The following is a 19,777-nucleotide window of genomic DNA, read 5'->3' on the forward strand; positions in this document are numbered from 1 at the left end:
TCTGCCTGAATCATGAAAGAAAAATGTTGGGTTTCAGATCCCTTTAATAGTATTTAAGGTGCATGCACTAAAACATTTCAACATTGTTAAGATGCTTTGCCTAAAATATTTTAAGGGACATGAAACCCAAAATTTTTCTTTCATGATTCAGATAGAGCATACAATTTTCAGCAACTTTCCAATTTACTTGTGTTCACAATTTAGTTATTGGGGCCTATCTATCAAGCTATTTACCGCAAATACGCCGGAATTCCGCAGCGTAATTGCTGTGAGCTTGATCCAACCTAGTTATCAAAGCCTACAGACCGGCAATTGTTGAAATTTGTGACGAAACATACGATCCGCCGGTCTCAATCCGATGCAGATCAATGCTTACGTCATTACAGATGTTCCGAATACACATTTGGCTCTATTTGAAATTTCGGCCCAGCGTACCTGGTTTTCAATCCGCCACCCTGGAGGCCGCGGATGCCATAGAAATCAATGGGAGTCTGAAAGCAACGAAAGCTTATGTTCAATGCTGCCAGATATCCCATTGATTTCTATGGTTGAAAACAAGTTACGTTTACACTTAACGCCCTAACATAAACCCCGAGTCTAAACACCCCTAATCTGCCGCCCGACATCGCTGCAACCTAAATAAAGTTATTAACCCCCTATTCCACCGCTGCCCGACACCGCCGCCACTAAATAAATGTATTAACCCCTAAACCTCTGGCCTCCCACATTACTACTACTAACTAAACCATCAGCCCCCAACATCGCCAAAAAATAAATTAAGCTATTAACCCCTAAACCTAACAACCCACTAACTTTAAATTAAAATTACAACATCCCTATCTTCAAATAAATGTAAACTTACCTATAGAATTAAAATAATATATATTAAACTATTAATTAACCTACCCTATTATCTTACAATTAAAATTAAACTACCAATCAAATTAAATAAGTTACATATTAAAAAACCTAACCCTACTCAAATTAATTAAATATACAATTAAACATTATAAAAAGTACTAAATTACAAAAAACAAGCAAACACTAAATTACAAAAAAACCCACTAACTTACGAAAAATAAAAAAAACACATTATCAAAAATAAAAAAGAATTACACCTAATCTTATAGCCCTATCAAAATAAAAAAGCCCCCCCCCCCAAATAAAAAACCCTAGCCTACATTAAACTACCAATGGAAGAAATCAGCTCTTTTACCTGTAAAAAAAATACAAACATCCCCCAACAGTAAAACCCACCACCTTGCATTCCTATTGGCTGAAAGATTTCAATCAGCCAATAGGATTAGAGCTGCTAAAATCCTATTGGCTGTTCCAATCAGCCAATAGGATTGAGCTCTCATCCTATTGGCTGATTAGAACAGCCAATAGAATGAGAGCTGCTCAAATCCTATTGGCTGATTGGAACAGCCAATAGGATTTTAGCAGCTCTGATCATATTTGCTGATTGAAATCTTTCAGCCAATAGGAATGCAAGGGACGCCATCTTGGATTTGCATTGAAGTTCCAGTTTACGGCGGCAACCGTATGAAGAGGAAGCTCCGTGCTGGATGTCTTCCGAATGGACCCACTCTGCGCCAGATGGATGAAGATAGAAGATGCCGTCTGGATGAAGACATCTTGCCGCCTGGATGAGGATTTCGCCGGCTGGATGAAGATCGAAGAGGCCGCCTGGATGAAGACTTCTTGCCGGCTGGATGGATCCTTCAAGCAGGACTTCAATAACTGTAAGTGGATCGTCAGGGGGTGTTAGGTTTATTTAAGGCTTTTGGGTGGGTTTTACTTTTAGATTAGGGTCTGGGCATGTAAAAGAGCTAAATGCCCTTTTAAAGGCAATGCCCATACAAATGCCCTTTTCAGGGCAATGGGGAGCTTAGGTTATTTTAGATAGGTTTTTTATTTGGGGGAGTTGGTTAGTTGGGTGGTGGGGGTTTTTACAGGTAAAAGAGCTGATTTCTATGGGGCAATGCCCCCCAAAAGGCCCTTTAAGGGCCATTGGTAGTTTATTGTAGGCTAGGGTTTCTTTTATTTTGGGGGGGCTTTTTTTATTTTGATAGGGATATTAAATTAGGTGTAATTCTTTTTTATTTTTGATAATGTGTTTTTTTTATTTTTTGTAACTTAGTGTTTGTTTTTTTCTGTAATTTAGTTCTTTTAATAATGTTTAATTGTATATTTAATTAATTTGAGTAGGGTTAGGTTTTTTAATATGTTATTTGCTTAATTTAATTGGTAGTTTAATTTAATTGTAGGATCATAGATAAGGTAGGTTAATTAATAGTTTAATATAGTTTATTTTAATTCTACAGGTAAGTTTAAATTTATTTGAAGATAGGGATGTGGCAATTTTAATTTAAAGTTAGCAGGTTGTTAGGTTTAGGGGTTAATAGCTTAATTTATTTTTTGGAGATGTGGGGGTCTAATGATTTAGGGGTTAATAGGTTTAGTTAGTAGTAGTGATGTGGGAGGCCAGAGGTTTAGGGGTTAATACATTTATTTATGTTGTGGCAGGGTCGGGGAATGGCAGGATAGGGGTTAATAACTTTAGGTTGCAGCGGGGTCGGGGAGTGGCGGGATAGGGGTTAATTACTTTATTTTGGTTGCGGCGTGGTCGGGGAGCGGCGGGATTGGGGTTAATGTCTTTATTTAGGTGGCGGTGGGGTCGGGGAGCAGCGGCATAGGGGTTAAACATTTTAGTATAGTGGCGGCGTTTAGTGACAGGGTATAAATAAAGTTTTGAAAAAGCCGAATAGACGCAAGATCGATGACTGCTAGTTAACAGTCCGATGCTCATCGCCACGTAGTTGGTGCGCATCTTTTTGCCGGCTTTTTTCATAACTAAGGAGAGTGTACTGAGATACGCGGCCGCAATGTTAGGCGAGCGTATTGATGCCGGCAAATCCAGCACAGTTGACAGCTTTATAGATAGCCCTCATTATCTCTTGGTATCATTTATTGAAGAAGCAGCAATACACTACTGGAGAGTAGCTCCAGTAAGCTCCTGAGCCTACCTAGGTATGCTTTTAAAGGATACCAAGAGAACAAAGCAAATTAGGTAATAGAAGTAAAATGGAAAGTTGGTTAAAATTGCATGCTCTATCATGAAAAAAAATGGGTTTAATTTCCTTTAACTATCCACTTGTAATACTAGTGCATGAAAATGAACCCTGTACTATCGGTTGCATGTAAGTGAAATAGTTAAAAAAATAAAATAAATATAGTTATAACATTCTGTAAAGTATAATTTTGCTTGTCTGTTCTTTGCAGGAAATCTTTCCCTTCTCAACATGCCACGCTAGCAGCATTTGCAGCTGTTTACATTTCTGTAAGTATTTTATTTATTTTTGTTTAGTTAATACCTATCAATTTTTTTATTGTTTTACTGATAAAACTGCTGTTAACAGAAACCATAGAATTATAAAATAACTTATTATTTACAACATAATATAAAACGGTTTGCATGGACATTTTTATATATGTAGATGCCCCATTTATTAAATAGAACATGTCCATGTTTGGGAGTAGGGAGTCGACACCTGCTGCTTGCATTTAATATTGCTCAAGCAAATGCTTGTAAAGCCTCTCTCCCTGCTCTTGTGCAACCAACTGTGTGAGAGCAGGGCATGTCAATCAAGAAGCAATGGTTTTAACAGAATAGTTCTTGAATAGATCTAAGCAATCACAGCAAGGCATGTAAAAAATTACACTGTGCAATTAATATGCTGTATGTACTACAGCTTCTCTAGGTGAGTGGAAAAAAAGAAGAATGTACAGGAAAAGTAAGCAAAATAAATGATGAATGGCCAATGCATTTGTATTATCTTTAAAGGGATATGAATGTCAAAATTAAACTTGCATGATTCCGATAGAGCATGTCATTTTAAGACTCTTTTACACTAGTGGGATCTAATTGCTAATTGGTGCCTTTACACATTTGTCTTTTTAGTAATGGTTAACTAGATGTGTCCAAAATCAATAATGAGAAATTGAATATATAATAAGAAAGAAAAAGAATAGAAAAACCCACAAAAATATAAAGTACATATATATCAGTAATACAGGATTATTTAGTCATTAAAAATGATTAGTATAAATTTAATACATTTGTAGGTTATATAATTAAAAATGTTATTAATAACGACTGATACTTATCCCTAGTGGGGTCTAATCCAAGTTCCTCTCTATTACTATATGGGCCATTTCTTCAACCACCTATTGGTTTACACATTTTTATTATTATTATTATTTTTAAATCCTTATAGATAATTTTTTGAGTTTCTTCATTCATTGTTTTAATATATTGTTCCCATTTATTCAAAAAGGATTGCATTCTCCCTGTAGGGTCACATATTGTATCGTATTTTTCTGTTATTATTTGTTGCCAAATTGCTTTCTTGAGCATTGCAATAGATGGATTTCTTTTAAGTCCATAGTTTTGTAATAGTCCTTCTTGCTAGTAATATCACCATTATAATAAATGGTTTATTTTGAGTTTTTTTTATCTTTGGAATTTGTAGTAGAAATATTGCTTGTTTATTCAACTGACATTTCTCTTTGCGTATATTAGATATCCAAAATATGTTCTATTTAATCTTAAATACATATCTCTATATCTGATTTTTGGAAATTTTATAGATAGATATCGATAGATATAGATATCGATAGATATAGATCGATATCGATAGATATCGATAAATAGATTTACAGATATATACAGTATAGGAATATTTATTTACAAATACATAGAACATATTCCCCTATGTGGAGAACATTGAAATGTGAAATATTTACAGTTTGAACACAATTAAACACTTTATTAAATATGAATATTGATTAATATGATTTTACATGTTTTCAGCTACTTGACTGCAAAAGGCTCCAATGCACTTAAAGGGCCATAATACCCAAATGTTTAAACACTTGAAAGTGATGCAGCATAGCTGTAAAAAGCTGACTAGAAAATATCACCTGAACATCTCTATGTAAAAAAGAAAGATATTTTACCTCAAAAGTTCCTCAGTAGCCACCTCCCATTGTAAAGGATTTCTAAGCAGCATTTTAGTGTGTCTGTCCTGGGACAGCTGAAAGGATGAGCCTCGTGAACTCTCATATTATTTCACCAATCAAGTAAAGGAAGCTTACTATGAAATATCATGAGAGTTAAGTCAAATCTCATGAGATCACAGTAAGAGTTCATGACCTCAGCACTGCTGATGCTGATTGGCTGCTGTTCATTTCTTCATTTTTTTTTTTTTTTTACCTGCAGCTGGGAGCAGCTGAGTATTACTTTTTACACAGAACTTACTCTGCTGAGCTGAGGAAGTTGTGAGGTAAAATATCTTCCTTTTTTACATAGAGATGCTCAGGTGATATTTTCCTGTCATTTTTTTACAGTTATACTGCATCAGTTTCAAGTGATTTAGCATATGAGTATTATGTCACTTTAATTATATGTTTTTACATATGTATTTATGTTTTTATGTATAGATGTCTATAAATACATATATACACACATATAAATACATACATAAATAAATATGTATATTATATATATATATATATATATATATATATATATATATATATATATAGAAAGAGAGAGAGAGACATGTATATGTATGCATCTCTATGTTAAAGCCCTTTGCAGTCCATCTTTTTCTAACCCCTGAGACCTCATATCTTTGAGGCCTTAAAAATTATTTTAAAAAATTAAAATAAAAAGTTATTAGATGGTGTTATTATAGAGTATAACTGGATTTGTTTAAATTTTTTATGTGTTTTGTGCAACTTTTTATTTGAGCGTAACAGTTAATCAAAGCTCTGCAGTTGCACTAACCCGACGCACAATAGAATTCAAATGTGGTGAAGAGAACACGCGATAAAACCCTTTATCCCTCATGCGCAACTGTTAGTGAGTCACTCGTTAGCTATGGTTTAGGAGGTCAAAGGTTGCAAGGTTTATGCAGCTCAGGTGATTATAATGGAGCTAATCCAACAATTTACAGCTGTGATGAGAGGTGTTACACATCTCTTTTAATCCTGTGATTTTCATGTTGTAGGATGCGGCTAGTTTTCTTTAGGGAGATATTAGATTCTAGAACAGGTTTTTTTTTTTTACTTAGGCGGTGGGCTCCATTTATCAAGAAGGAAAGTTGCTTTGAAACCCTTACATGAAAGCTCACTCATGCAAGTCTGCTTACCTCAAGTTAAAAGCACAGTAACGTCAAAATTAAAGTTTCATCTACCACACATGTGGTGGTTTTGCAGTAAAATCCAACCCCTATGGACAACTGTAGAACTCTACTATAAACAGATTCTCTCTAATGACTTCACACTTACACCTAGCATTGCTTTATTGAATGATTTACCAAAAATCCCATGTAGACTACAATTACTTACCCTACAAATAGGTATTAACAGAGCAAGACTACTAATTGCACTGGAAAACCCCTATTACTCCTACCACGATTATGTGGACAGATGAGGTAGATTAATTATCCTCCCTGGAAGAATATGGCTACCTTTGCTGTAACAAACTAGCTACATTCTCAGACGCAAGATTTATATGGAAAGCGTCATTATTGAACCCTGCCACTCCACACACATAATCTAGCCCCTAGTTGGGAAGATTGTCCATCTGTACTTTGATAAATGGGGCCCGTGCTTCTACTCAATGCACAATAAAAAGACAACGCAATAGCGCTTAATTAGAATTTAAAATGAGCAGGGGAATAATTTCTGGCAAAGTTCAAAGTTAATTCAATTTTCCCTCCCCTTGTATCATGTGACAGCCATCAGCCAATCGCAAAATATGTACATGTATATATACTGTGCTCCTTTGCACATGCTCAGTAGGAACTGGAGCTTCAGAAGGTGTGCAGATAAAAAGAATGTGCACCTTTTGACAATGGATTTGGCAAGTTTTTTTTTTAAAAAAAAATCATGCTCTATCTGAAGCATCAAACTTTAATTTTGACTTTAGTAGCCCATTAACATATGTTCTTAGCTCTATGCTCTTGCGTTAATCCATCTGGTAAGTAGAGGTTCTAACATGGACTGTGTATGGTGCAATCTGTAGTTTTATCTTCAGTCAAAGTAAATCTTGTATATAATAATATTAATAATAACTTTATCACACCCTCTACACTGTTTTCTCAGCTCTACAACTGAGATCAGCAATGTGCATATTACATAGCAAAGAAATGTACAGGTTTCACAACCATTAATGTTAGGGGTTTTTAAACTCTCCCCAGAATAACTGGTAATCTAAAAATAAATTGTCACCCTCAGAGATTGTTTTGTATTGGCACTTGTTTATATTCCCTAAAATGATTTGCATGCTGTTGACTCAAACCACATTGTCCTGAGGGTCTAAAGAACAAACTGTTTTTATATTAAATATTCCATTAACTTGAGAATCAGTACAAAATAAGACATTGATTGACATAATGACAAGCTTTTAGCTGTGCTGAAAATACATTTCTTTACCTCCTACATATAGAAAGGCAGGCAGCCAAACTTGCCGAACTATCAATTAATTCTTCAGTGAAAGCAGTGAACTTCTGCTCACTCCCACACATTAACCTCTTGCATGTATGAGTAGATTTATAGGAAAGAACAGGGGGATTTTGTTTGTAAATTGAGGTTTTGGAGCAATATTGTATTGGAATCTAATATAAGAAATTATAAATATATTTGTTAGTTAGGTTTTTTAATTTAATAGAAGATTGTATTATTTGTGTGAACATATTAAACTAAGATTGAATCTATTTGTAGAATTAGCCTGTTTTCAGCTGCAGATTTATTTGATATAGAGTGGAAGACTATCAAGTTGTCACATGGCAGTGAACAGCTTGTACTCATATGCACAAATACAAAGATTAAGAATAGCAGAACCTCCGATCATGATGCATTATAAGTTTACCACAGTTTTGGAGCTCTGTCCTTCAAGCAAGTTGTCTTACCTGAGAAAGGCATACCATTGAAGTTGTAATATAAAATGTTTAGTTACTTGTAGCAAAAATAACTTTGAAATATACTTTCATTAATTACTCTGCCCCCACCTTTTCTATTCAATTAAAGGGACAGTCTACTACAGAATTTGTAATGTTTAAAAAGATAGATAATCCCTTTATTAACCATGCCCCAGTTTTGCATAACCAACACATTTATATTAATACACTTTTTACCTCTGTGATTACCTTGTATCTAAGTCTCACCAGACTGCCCCCTTATCGCAGTTCTTTTGACAGACTTGCATGTTAGCCCATCAGTGTGGACTCCTAGGTAACTCCATGGGAGTAAGCACAATGTTATCTATGTGGCACACATAAAATACTACTGTTTAGCTGTAAAAAAACTGTCAAAATGCACTGAGATTATAGGCGGCATTCAAGTACTTCGAAATTAGCATATGAGCCTACCTAGGTTTGGCTTTTAATGAAGAATACCAAGAGAACAAAGCAAATTTTAAAGTTGTTTAAAATAGAATGACCTATCTGAATCATGAAAGTATAATTTTAACTAGACTGTCCCTTTAAGTCTGTGGGTTTTTCAGTTCTGAGATTTGAAAGTGCACAATGCAGATTTAGTAAGCCTCACCCTTCTACATAGATTTCCTTAACTGGCCTTAGCAGAGGTGATAAACCACATAACAATGCACATTACACTAACTGATGGTGGCTAGCTGTTACTACTCCAGTAAAAAGTGCAGATTGGCTCCCCCGAATTAGGGCAAGTGGTGGGGGTTAGTTTGGTTATTGAAAATCAATTTCAGTTAACATGGAGTAATCGCAAAAAAAAAATAAGTAGATGTAAAAATGAGATGGCAACCTATTATTTAATAGGGATTAGATTTAGCAAAACAGAGGTGGAATAAGAATTGGGAGCACTTAAAGGGACACTGAACCCAAATTTTTTCTTTCATGATTCAGATAGAGCATTAAAATTTAAGCAACTTTCTAATTTACTCCTATTATCAAATTTTCTTTATTCTCTTGGTATCTTTATTTGAAATGCAAGAATGTAAGTTTAGATGCCGGCCCATTTTTGGTGAACAACCTGGGTTGTCCTTGCTGATTGGTGGATAAATTCATCCACCAATAAAAAAGTGCTGTCAAGAGTCTGAACCAAGAAAAAAGCTTAGATGCCTTAAAGAAAAATTGATTATAGGAGTAAATTAAAAAGTTGCTTAAAATTGCATGCTCTATCTGAATCACAAAAGAAGAAATTTGGGTTCAGTGTCCCTTTAAGAATTATAAGATAAGAATGAGTGTGCAATGCAGGGCAGCGGCTTTTAAGGCTAATAAGATACTAACATATTAAAAAGGCATAGATGCAAGGGAGGAAAGCATAATTCTGTCACTATATAAATCCCTGGTAAGACCTCACCTTGAGTATGGAGTGTAGTTCTGGGGTCCAATTTAAAAAAAAGACATTGCAGAGCTAGAAAAAGTTCAGAAAAGGGCCACAAAGCTAATATGGGGAATGAACAATTTAGACTATGATTAGAGGCTTGCTAAATTCGGTCTGTTTTCTCTAGAAAAAAGGCACTTGAGAGGTGACATGCTTACTTTATATAAATATATTCAAGGTCCATATGCAAAATTGGCAAAAGCTCTGTTTATTCCAAGGCATCTGTTTAGGACAAAAGGTCACAATTTAAAGCTGAACAAATGTAGATTTAATCTCCAGCAACACAAACATTTTTTTCACTATAAGAGCAATCAATTTGTGGAACTCATTGCCTAAGGAGGTAGTAAATGCCAATATCTAAGATACAGTTCTGGTTAGAAACAAAATTTAGGGTCAGGGATATGATTGCCTGTGTTAAACGGGTCAGCTATTTAATGATATTAATGTAAGTTCAATTCGAGCTTCTTTATTGTAATTCAAGAAGGAACTGTATAAGTTAAACTTCATGGACTTTTGTCTTCTTTCAACCTACTACTATGATTCCTAAACGCCACTTTTCTATGTTGCGGTCATGATCTCTGTTTTCTTGTGTTTTCTAGAAATCTCATTATTGGTATTAAATACCTATACATATGTAAATATCAGTCCAGCCCACTACTGATGGACTATACACATTTTAACATCTGGATAAATGGGTCCACACTTAGCTGCTGATATTTGCGGTAAAATCTGTTAAAATGTAATACTAAAGAATGTAAAGCAGGATTTTATGAAGCATAATTATTACCGTTTTCACAATTGCCGATTGAACAATGCAAATTCAGCCTCAATGTTTCTATAGAACAAAAAGTTATGTTCAGATAACAAATTAACAATAAAATATAAAATATTAGCATTCAACTATCAAAAATAACATTTAAGCATTCTAATTTAGCTTTTAAATATGAAATTTAAATACTGATTTCTAAAGACAAGTCCAAGAAAATCAACTTTTATGTTGATATTTTAATAATTTGATGATACATTCAATATTCAAATATTATGTTAAAAAACCAAATGGTAATGTTGTTAGCAGTAAACATTTTTTTTTTAATTATTATTATTAAAATATATATATATCTTATGTTTGGCAAACATTCATGATTCATTTATGTAGAATAAATGCTGCCAAAATGTGTTGTTTTTAATTAAAACACTGGAACATTCATCTATTGCTGCTTAACAGGGTGATTTTAATAGATCAGGATTAACGAAATGCCTATATCAACCATGATAAACAGGGCTGTAAAAGATTAGCATGACTAAATCAAGACCATGTTCCCTGTGAATACTTAAATAATAATAATTATTATATTTCATAACTATTGGTATTATTTATATTTACCCCTTAAAGGGACATAAAACCCAATTTTTTTTCTTTCATGATTCAGATAGAACATACAATTTTAAACAACTTTCCAATTTACTTCTGTTATCAAATTTTCTTAGTTTTCTTGTTATCCTTTGTTGAAAAAGCAGCAAAGTAAGCTTATTAGTGTGCACGTGTCTGCAGCTCTATATGGCCGCAGTTTTGCAACAATGCTATACATTAGGAGGAGCACTAGATGGCAGCACTATTTCCTGTCATGTAGTGCTTCAGGCATGTGCATGCTATCTACCTAGGTATCCCTTCAACAAAGAATAACATAAGAAAAAAACAAATTTCATAATAGAAGTAAATTGGAAACTTTTTAAAAATTGTATTCTCTTTCTGAAAAATTAAAGATTTTTTGGGGGTTTATTGCCCCTTTAAGGACAAATGTTTTTCTCAGTTTCCGTGCATAAATGAGAGATAATTTTGCATATTTGTTCTGTATTGGTTACTCCATAATTATCTGCTCTCTTATTAAATGCATCAATACAAATTATACACAGTGTTTAACAGACAAACAGGGGTTTCTTGTGCTAACCTATATAGGTACATAAAATAACAATAAATAGGAATTTAATACTGAAAAATGGGGAAATATTAATAAAAAAAATTGCAGTTTTCCTTATAATGTGTTTTTTTTTTTAAAACTAGTGTAGCTAAAGAAAAATACCTCAAAATGAATGACTTTGTCCTGATTTTAGAAATACCTTATGTCATGGACAGGGCTATCACCACTATACCAGTACCCCTCTGCCTATGAGGGGACTCACTGTTTTTAAGGGGTTAATACTCCCTAAACTCTATTGATTATAACCAGTATCACTAGTGTACAACACAGGGTTAGCAGAACTTAAAGGGACATGAAACCCAAAGTATTTCTTTCATGATTTAGAAAGAGCATACCATTATAAACAACTTTCTAATTTACTTCTATTATCTATCTTGCTTCATTCTCTTGATATTCTTTGCTAAAAACATATCTAGATATGCTTAGTAGCTGCTGATTGGTAGCTGCACACAGATGCCTCCTGTGATTGGTTCACTGTGTGCATCGCTATTTCTTCATTAAAGTATATCTAAAGAATGAAGCAAATTAGGTAATAGAAGTAAATTGGAATGTTGTTTAAAATGATATTCTCTACCTTAATCATGAAAGAAAATGTTTGAGTATAGTGTCCCTTTAACAGTATACAGTATACTTACTCATAGAAGGGCTAAACACCAGTCTGTGCCTCTAATTTGCCACACACAGGACTACTTACCCAGCTGTGACAGTGGAGAGAATGCAGGCATGAAGGGGTTAAAGGGACACTAAACCCATTTATTTTTTATTTCATGATTCAGATAGAGCAGCAATTTAAGGCAACTTTCTAATTTACTCCTGTTATGAATTTTTCTTCGTTCTCTTGCTATCTTTATTTAAAAAGCGGAAATGTAAAGCCATTTTTGTGTTCAGAACCTGAGTTACGCTTGCTTATTGGTGGCTAAATGTAAAAAAAAATTGGATTTAGTGTCCCTTTAACAACGCAGGGTCTCCAGCTACAGTATCCATATTGACTACCAGGGCCTACAAGCCACCCAATTTAACCCCCAATTTAACCCCAAAATCAACGTTCACAAATATCTACCTCTGCTTCCAGCTTGCCACAGACATTGCTACCTGCCAAGCTGTGACAATAGGGAGAGTGCAGGCATCAAGGGGTTATCCTCACAGGGTGTTCAGCAACCTTATTCCAAATCCTTACCAGGCCATAAGAGCCAAACCACATTAATCCCCCAAATCCTACTTGCAATTCCCCAAACATGAATATTTGCTGCCACCACCCAAAAAACGTATTATTCAGGGCTCTTTGGGCTACCCCTAAATTACAGTTGCAGTTAAACTTAAAGAAAACAAATATGTAAAAATATAATACTTTGATAACATTATTCCAAAGCTCACGGAAACTGTGAATTCAGTTTTTTTAACACAAAGACAGATCTGGTTACATTTATAGTTTAATCTGAGAAAGGCCACACAGTGCATAAAAATTGAAAAAGAAATATATGAAATGATATAGTATATAAAAAAGGATAATTAAACAATAGACAATAGAGAAACAATTGCAAAACAAATGTTATAAAAAATAAAGAAGATCAAATACACAGAAATCCTAAATTTACTATTTAAAATGAAATCTGTCGAGACTCCCAAATGCTCCTTTCAGATTGTACATTCAAGGATGTAACAGTATAATAAAGTTTGCCTGTCTTAAAATCAAACACTATTTTATAGACAGTCCAGGTCACATGGTAATTTGATGCCGCAGATGTCTTCTGGGAAGACTTATGGGGGCCGATTTATTAATGTGCGAGCAGACATACGCTGTCGACATTTATCATTGCACAAGCAGTTCTTGTGAACTGCTTGTGCAATGCTGCCCCCTGCAGATTTGCGGCCAATCGGCCGCTAGCAGGGGGTGTCAATCAGCCTGATCGAATAGGAGCAGCGGTCTTTAGACTACTGCTTCATAACTTCTGTTTCCAGGCGAGCCAATGGGCATAATTCATATTGCTAAATATTGTAGATAGGTATTTTCATGTATTTGTCTGGAAAGGGCTCCAAAGTATGTATGTATGTATGTATGTATGTATGTATGTATATATATATATATATATATATATATATATACATACATAAATACACATACATACATACATACACACACATATATATCTATCTATCTATCTATCTATCTATCTATCTATCTATCTATATATATATATATATATATATTCTAATATAGTGTGTGTGTATATATATATATATTTTTTCGGTTGAACACCTTATCATATACTATATATCTTTAACCCTTATAACCTTTTTCTTAAAAATATTTATGTGAATATTTTTTACTATTTAGAGTATATATGAGTGTTATACTTTTTTTTTTTAGCCCTAACCCTTTACACAAGGTCAGTCATGCTAACCCAAACTAATTTTGGGCTTGTTCGGTCGCTTTTACTTTCAACTTGTTATATGCTCACTAGTTAAGGGATAGTCTACACCAGAATGTTATAGTTTAAAAAGATAGATAATCCCTTTGTTACCCATTCCTTAGTTTTGCATAATGTTATGGTATAGCCCGGATATCGAGGGTTAATACCAGATGAAAGATGCCCTTAATACGAGAATAGCAACACACAAACCCAGTTAATACACCGAACGGGAAAAATACACAAAATCCTTCTCTCCTGGAACAGGCAAAAGAATAATTCAAAGTAGCAATTCCCCCCAAACACGAGACTAAGCTCCATCTTGAGGGTAAAACAGGAATCTCTTTATTGAGGGCTACATGCCCAGTATATAAGTAGGTCTCCCAACTGGTGGACAAGTATAGTACATTAGCCAATCGCAGTGGCTCAGGCATAAACGCTCCCCTTGGTACCAGTAAACCCCTCCTCCCTATCCTGGAGATAATTGGGAAGAAATTCAACTATCTCCATGGCTAGAGGAAAACGCCCTTTTACAGGATACAATAAAGATACATTGCATAAACAATTAAACAATCAAACACAAGAAAACAATTGTCTATTCACAGGTAAAACAGATTAACATATCAAGTTAATTAACTGGGGAAGAAAGTTTGCTCAGACAATCTGATGTTGGGCAGTCTAGTTAACATATCACACAGGAACACAATCAGTTTACCCAGACAGACTCCTGAGACACAATCAGATTAGAAACGAAAATAAAATACATCTTATTACAGAATATAATAACAGCTCTTATTAACTATTAAGTCCTTTATACCCATTTGGTTTTATAGAGTCACAATTGCTCTCACAAGGGGCACTCACACCCTGTACCCATCCTGTATTTATGGATACAGCGTGACATGGACATAAGGCAGAGTTATGAAAGTACATGGGGTGTCCAGCATATAAAATTCCACATTTCCATGCAGTCTCTGGTTATCCTTAAGCCAATGTACCTCCAGCCCAAAGAATGTTCCATAACAGGCCCTCAGATCTTGGTGACTCATGCCACATAAAAGGCAGCAGACGGGCAACCAGGCTCCTCCAATGCACAGTGGCGAGATTGGTCTCGTCACACATAACCAACACAGTTATATTAACATACTTTCAACTCTGTGATTACCTTGTTTTTAAGCCTCTGCAGACGGCCCCCTTATTTTAGTTCTTTTGACAGACTATTTTAGCCAATCAGTGCAGACTCTTAAGTAACTTCACGGGTGTGAGCACAGTGTTATCTATATGGCACACAGGAACTACACCCTCTAGTTGTGAAAAACTGTCAAAATGAATTCACATAAGAGTCGGCCTTCAAGGGCTAAGAAATTAGCATATGACCCAACCTGGGTTTAGCTTTCAACTATGAATATCAAGAAAACAAAGCAAAATTGATGATAAAAGTAATTTGGAAAGTTGTTTAACATTACAAGCCCTATCTAAATCAAAGTTTATTTTTGACTAGACTGTCCCTTTAATGCAGGCACTATATTTTAATATTGAGCATGCTACCATTAGCTCGCCACTTGTAATCAAACCCAAAGTGTTTTATAATTTTTTTTTATAAATGAAGGACATACCAAACTGTGCATTCTTACAGAAAAGCAAGAAATATTGTCAATCACTGGATATATCATAAAGTCTACCTTAATATTTAATATGAAATATAAAATGCATTTTTTTTTTTCTTTCTAGATGTACTTCAATGCCACATTAACAGACTCCTCAAAACTTCTCAAACCGTTGCTGGTATTCTCCTTTATAATTTGTGGTATTATATGTGGGCTTACCCGTATAACTCAATATAAGAATCATCCCATTGATGTTTACAGTGGATTTCTATTAGGAGGAGGAATTGCTATTTATCTGGTGAGTATAACATTGTGACATCTTTATGCAATTTTAGTTGAAATAATTTTTATTGATTTTACCGGCTATAAATACAGAGAAAAAAAAAAGGAAAAAACAATTTGAACAGTATAACAACTTGTACAGGTGAGGTAATCTATCACTTACCCAAGGTAGACCTTGTTAATATATCAGTGCTGAAATACATTTTACTTTAGCTCTCAATGGTCTCACAGGGTGACCCTCTGACCCTGTACTTTAACTTTACAGCATACTGCCTTAACCCCCCCCTACCCAACTAGCCCCTCTACCCCCCCCCCCTACAGGTGGTGCCAACTAATCTAAGTTAGAGGTGGATAACTATTTGAATATGTATAGTCTAAAATACTCAGTAAATTCCCCTTAAACGAATATAACAACATCAAGCTATTATATCTTGCGTCATGCTGGGTGACCTCCAATTCACTGGCTTGTCTCCTTCCTCAGTATCCAATAGAACCAAACTTTCTGAAACTGCTCAGGGTGTCCCTGCGACCAGGCTGCTAATTGTGACATGATGTATGTATCTGAGATTGTATCCACTACCTCCTGCCATGATGGTGTTCCTGCCTTCCAATGCCTAGCCACACATATTCTCAGACATGTGCAGAGGATTTTGATAAACTTGTTAATTGCAGAGTTAAATGGCCTCACCTTGTCATGTAATAAAGCCTGTGACATTGTCAGGGTGACATTCTCATCTAACAGAGACCCTATCAAGTCTGATTGTTTCCCCCAAAGTGACTGGACCCCTGGGCAATCCCACCACATATGTTTATATTTCCCTCTATCTCGGCAGCCTCTGTAGCAGTTTCCTTGCTGTGATGGTGTGTAGTGTGCTGTCATTTCGGGTTTCAGATACCATCTGAAAGTAACCTTAATGCAGTTTTCCCTCATGTCCGCACTAATCAATCCCTTACAAGTGTTTAACATCAAGTCATCCCACTCCCCTTTCTCCCGTACCTCCAATATATCTCTTTCCCATCTCTCTACCAGGGGAGATTTGGAGTTATATTTGGCTTCTTGAATTATCAAGTAAATTCGAGAGATCAGTCGTTTCCCCCTAGAAGGGGTCCTTATCATTCTTTCTAATTCTGTTAGTGGTTGAGCCTGTTTGTGTTTCATATATTTAGTTATTGCAGAGGAGATCTGCAGATACAAAAACCAGTTTAACTTTTCTGGTTCAATTTTCTCTCTAACCTGAATAAACGTGAGTATTCCTGAGGTGTGCAGAAAATTCGCCACCCTATATAAGCCCTTGTTTTCCCATTTACTCACTAACTGTCTCAATTCTTTGGGTAATAAAAATTTAAAGGGACACTGTACCCAAAAATTTAATATCGTGATTCAGATTGAGCATGAAATTTTATGCAAATTTCGAATTTACTCCTATTATCAAATTTTCTTCATTCTCTTGGTATCTTTATTTGAAATGCAAGAATGTAAGTTTAGATGCCGGCCCATTTTTGGTGAAACAACCTGGGTTGTCCTTGCTGATTGGTGGATAAATTCATCCACCAATAAAAAAGTGCTGTCCAGAGTACTGAAACCAAAAAAAAGCTTAGATGCCTTCTTTTTCAAATAATGATAGCAAGAGAACGAATAAAATTTGATAATATGAGTAAATTAGAAAGTTGCTTAAAATTGCATGCTCTTTCTGAATTACAAATGAACAAATTTGGGTTCAGTGTCCCTTTAACTGGCATTAGCAAAGACTCTGACCTGCACAACTTTTGTTCCCTCGTAATCTTATTCCACATGCTAACTGATTCCATCGTGACTGGTGATGTGTACCCCCTCAACTTTTTATGTATCTCCGGATCCCATAAGATATCTGCTGAACTGTTACAGCCCATCAACTCCGCCTTAAGCTTTGGCCAGATGAAGTCATTGTGAGATTTACCTAGAATAACCGTTTGAGCTAACCTTGAGGCCTGATAATATTCTACCAAGTTTGGGGCCCCCACTCCCCCCACCTGCCTATGTTGTTTCAGTAGTTGCGAGGCTATTCTCGCTTTCTTATCTCCTCTCAGAAATCTTATTAGCTCATTCTGTAGGGCCCTTAATTCCGGGATCGGTACTCTGATTGGTAAGGCTCTGAAAAGGTACATTAGTCTCGGTAGGACATTCATCTTAATGGACATAAGTCTCCCATACCACGAAAAGTTACCTCTTTTCCACTTTCCCAGGTCTTTCTTAATAGTTTTAAAGGTGGGGATGAAATTTAGCTTATAAAGATCCGAAATCTGATCGCTTAGCTTAACCCCTAAATACGTTATACTGGTCTTCGCCCAGGAAAGCTCAAAATTCAGCTCCACTGTCTTTTTAGTATGAGGGAGGAGACAAATCGGCAATGCCTCGCATTTGTCTCGATTAATCCTATAACCTGAGATATTTGAAAACTCCTCCAAGACTCTAAAGAGGTTAGGCAAGGAGATCAAAGGCTTAGTGATCGTTAACAAAACATCGTCAGCAAACAGCATTAGTTTATATTCGGAAGAAGCTAACTTAACCCCTGAGATGTCCTTTGAGTTCCTTATGTACGAAGCCAAAGGCTCTATGCAAATTGCAAACAACAGCGGCGACAGCAGGCACCCTTGTCGGGTCCCATTCAAAACGTCAATCGGTCTCGACAGATATCCCGCCGCACCCACTACCGCCGTCGGTCTAGAATAAATGCCTTTAAGCGCCTTAACAAAGGCCCCTCTAAAACCCATGGTGGCTAATAGCTGAAACATGAAATCCCAGTCTACCCTGTCGAACGCTTTTTCCGTGTCTAACAACAGGAGTAGAGCTGGTTTCTTAGTCGCTACTAGGTAATCTGTCAGGGTCACTACTCTCCTAACATTGTCCGGGGCCTCCCTACCCATTACAAACCCCACTTGATCCTGGTGGATCAGCGAGGGTAAGATCATCTTTAATCTGTTTGCCATAATTTTAGCGAATATTTTAATATTGTGGTTTATTAGGGAAATCGGCCTATAGTTTTGGCAATGTTTTGCATTCTTCCCACTCTTTGGTATCACTATGATCTTTGCTTGCAGCATCTCCCAAGGTAACTCCCATCCTTCCATAATACCATTACAGAAACTGACCAGATGGGGCAATAGTTCTTTCTTAAAGAGTTTGTAATACTCTCCTGCAGCCTTGCCTGCTTTAAGGTCCTTAATCACCTCTAATAACTCTGAACTTGTAATTTTCGCATTAAGACTCCTTAGGTCATTGTCTTCAATTACTTTCAGTCCTGCCTTGTCTAAAAATCTAATTGTCTGTTGTGCTAAATTACCTGGACCCACCTTTTTCCCGTCATAGAGGTTTTCGTAATACTGAGCAAAGCTGTCTGAGATTTCCTGCGGGTTTGAGGTCAGAACCCCATTGCTCTTAAACAGTTTAGGTATAGAGAAGAACTTGTTCCTTTCCCTTAATTTATGTGCAAGGTATCTGTCCGGTTTGTTGGTGTAAACAAAATAGTGAGCCTTCAACCTCAGGGCTGCTCTTATGGAAGCGTCATTTAATATTCTGGCCAGTTCCCTTCGTTTGGTAACCAGTGTCCTGTATGTTCTGTCAGACAGTGTACTCTGGTGTTCCCATTTTAATTGTTCCACCTCCCTCTGAAGTGTGTTAACTAATTTAGTTGAGTTCTTGCTATTAATTGACTTCTCCTTTATAAGGAGCCCTCTAAGGAAAGGTTTATGGGCAGTCCAAATCATTAGTGGGTTTCTAACTGAGCTTTCATTTATATCCCAGTATTCCCTCAGAGCTCTCTGAATTCTTCCATGTATCTCGGGATCCCTCAATAGTGTTGGGTTATATGTCCATGATCTATGCCTTGAAAAATTTAAGAACCCCGAAAGTTCCAGGTACACCAGGGAGTGATCAGACCAAGCGCACGCCTGAGTACCCACCCTTACTAAATTGGGCTTTATGCAATTTTATTGGGAATACATAACGCTGTCGACTGGAAGTCTGATTTGAATATGTCTGGGTTACTATAATAACGTATTTAATGTGAAAGAAAATGTCAGCTACATAAAG

At 35.8% G+C, this 19,777-nt stretch overlaps 1 protein-coding gene across 2 annotated transcripts in view; it reads left to right on the forward strand.

Annotated features, from left to right (window-relative positions):
• The window catches only part of PLPPR4 (phospholipid phosphatase related 4), a 225,867-nt gene that overhangs the window by 178,722 nt on the left and 27,368 nt on the right, over window positions 1-19,777 (forward strand). Inside the window, exons 5-6 of one of the 2 annotated variants that reach the window (XM_053693711.1) lie at window positions 3,286-3,343; window positions 15,551-15,724. In XM_053693711.1, the coding sequence (XP_053549686.1) occupies window positions 3,286-3,343; window positions 15,551-15,724 (232 nt within the window). The remainder of the gene's footprint in view (window positions 1-3,285; window positions 3,344-15,550; window positions 15,725-19,777) is intronic. The other variant, XM_053693712.1, reaches the window with a different exon arrangement.

The sequence above is a fragment of the Bombina bombina genome, chromosome 10 (genome assembly GCF_027579735.1).
Source record: "Bombina bombina isolate aBomBom1 chromosome 10, aBomBom1.pri, whole genome shotgun sequence".
Classification (NCBI taxonomy): Eukaryota; Metazoa; Chordata; class Amphibia; order Anura; family Bombinatoridae; genus Bombina; species Bombina bombina.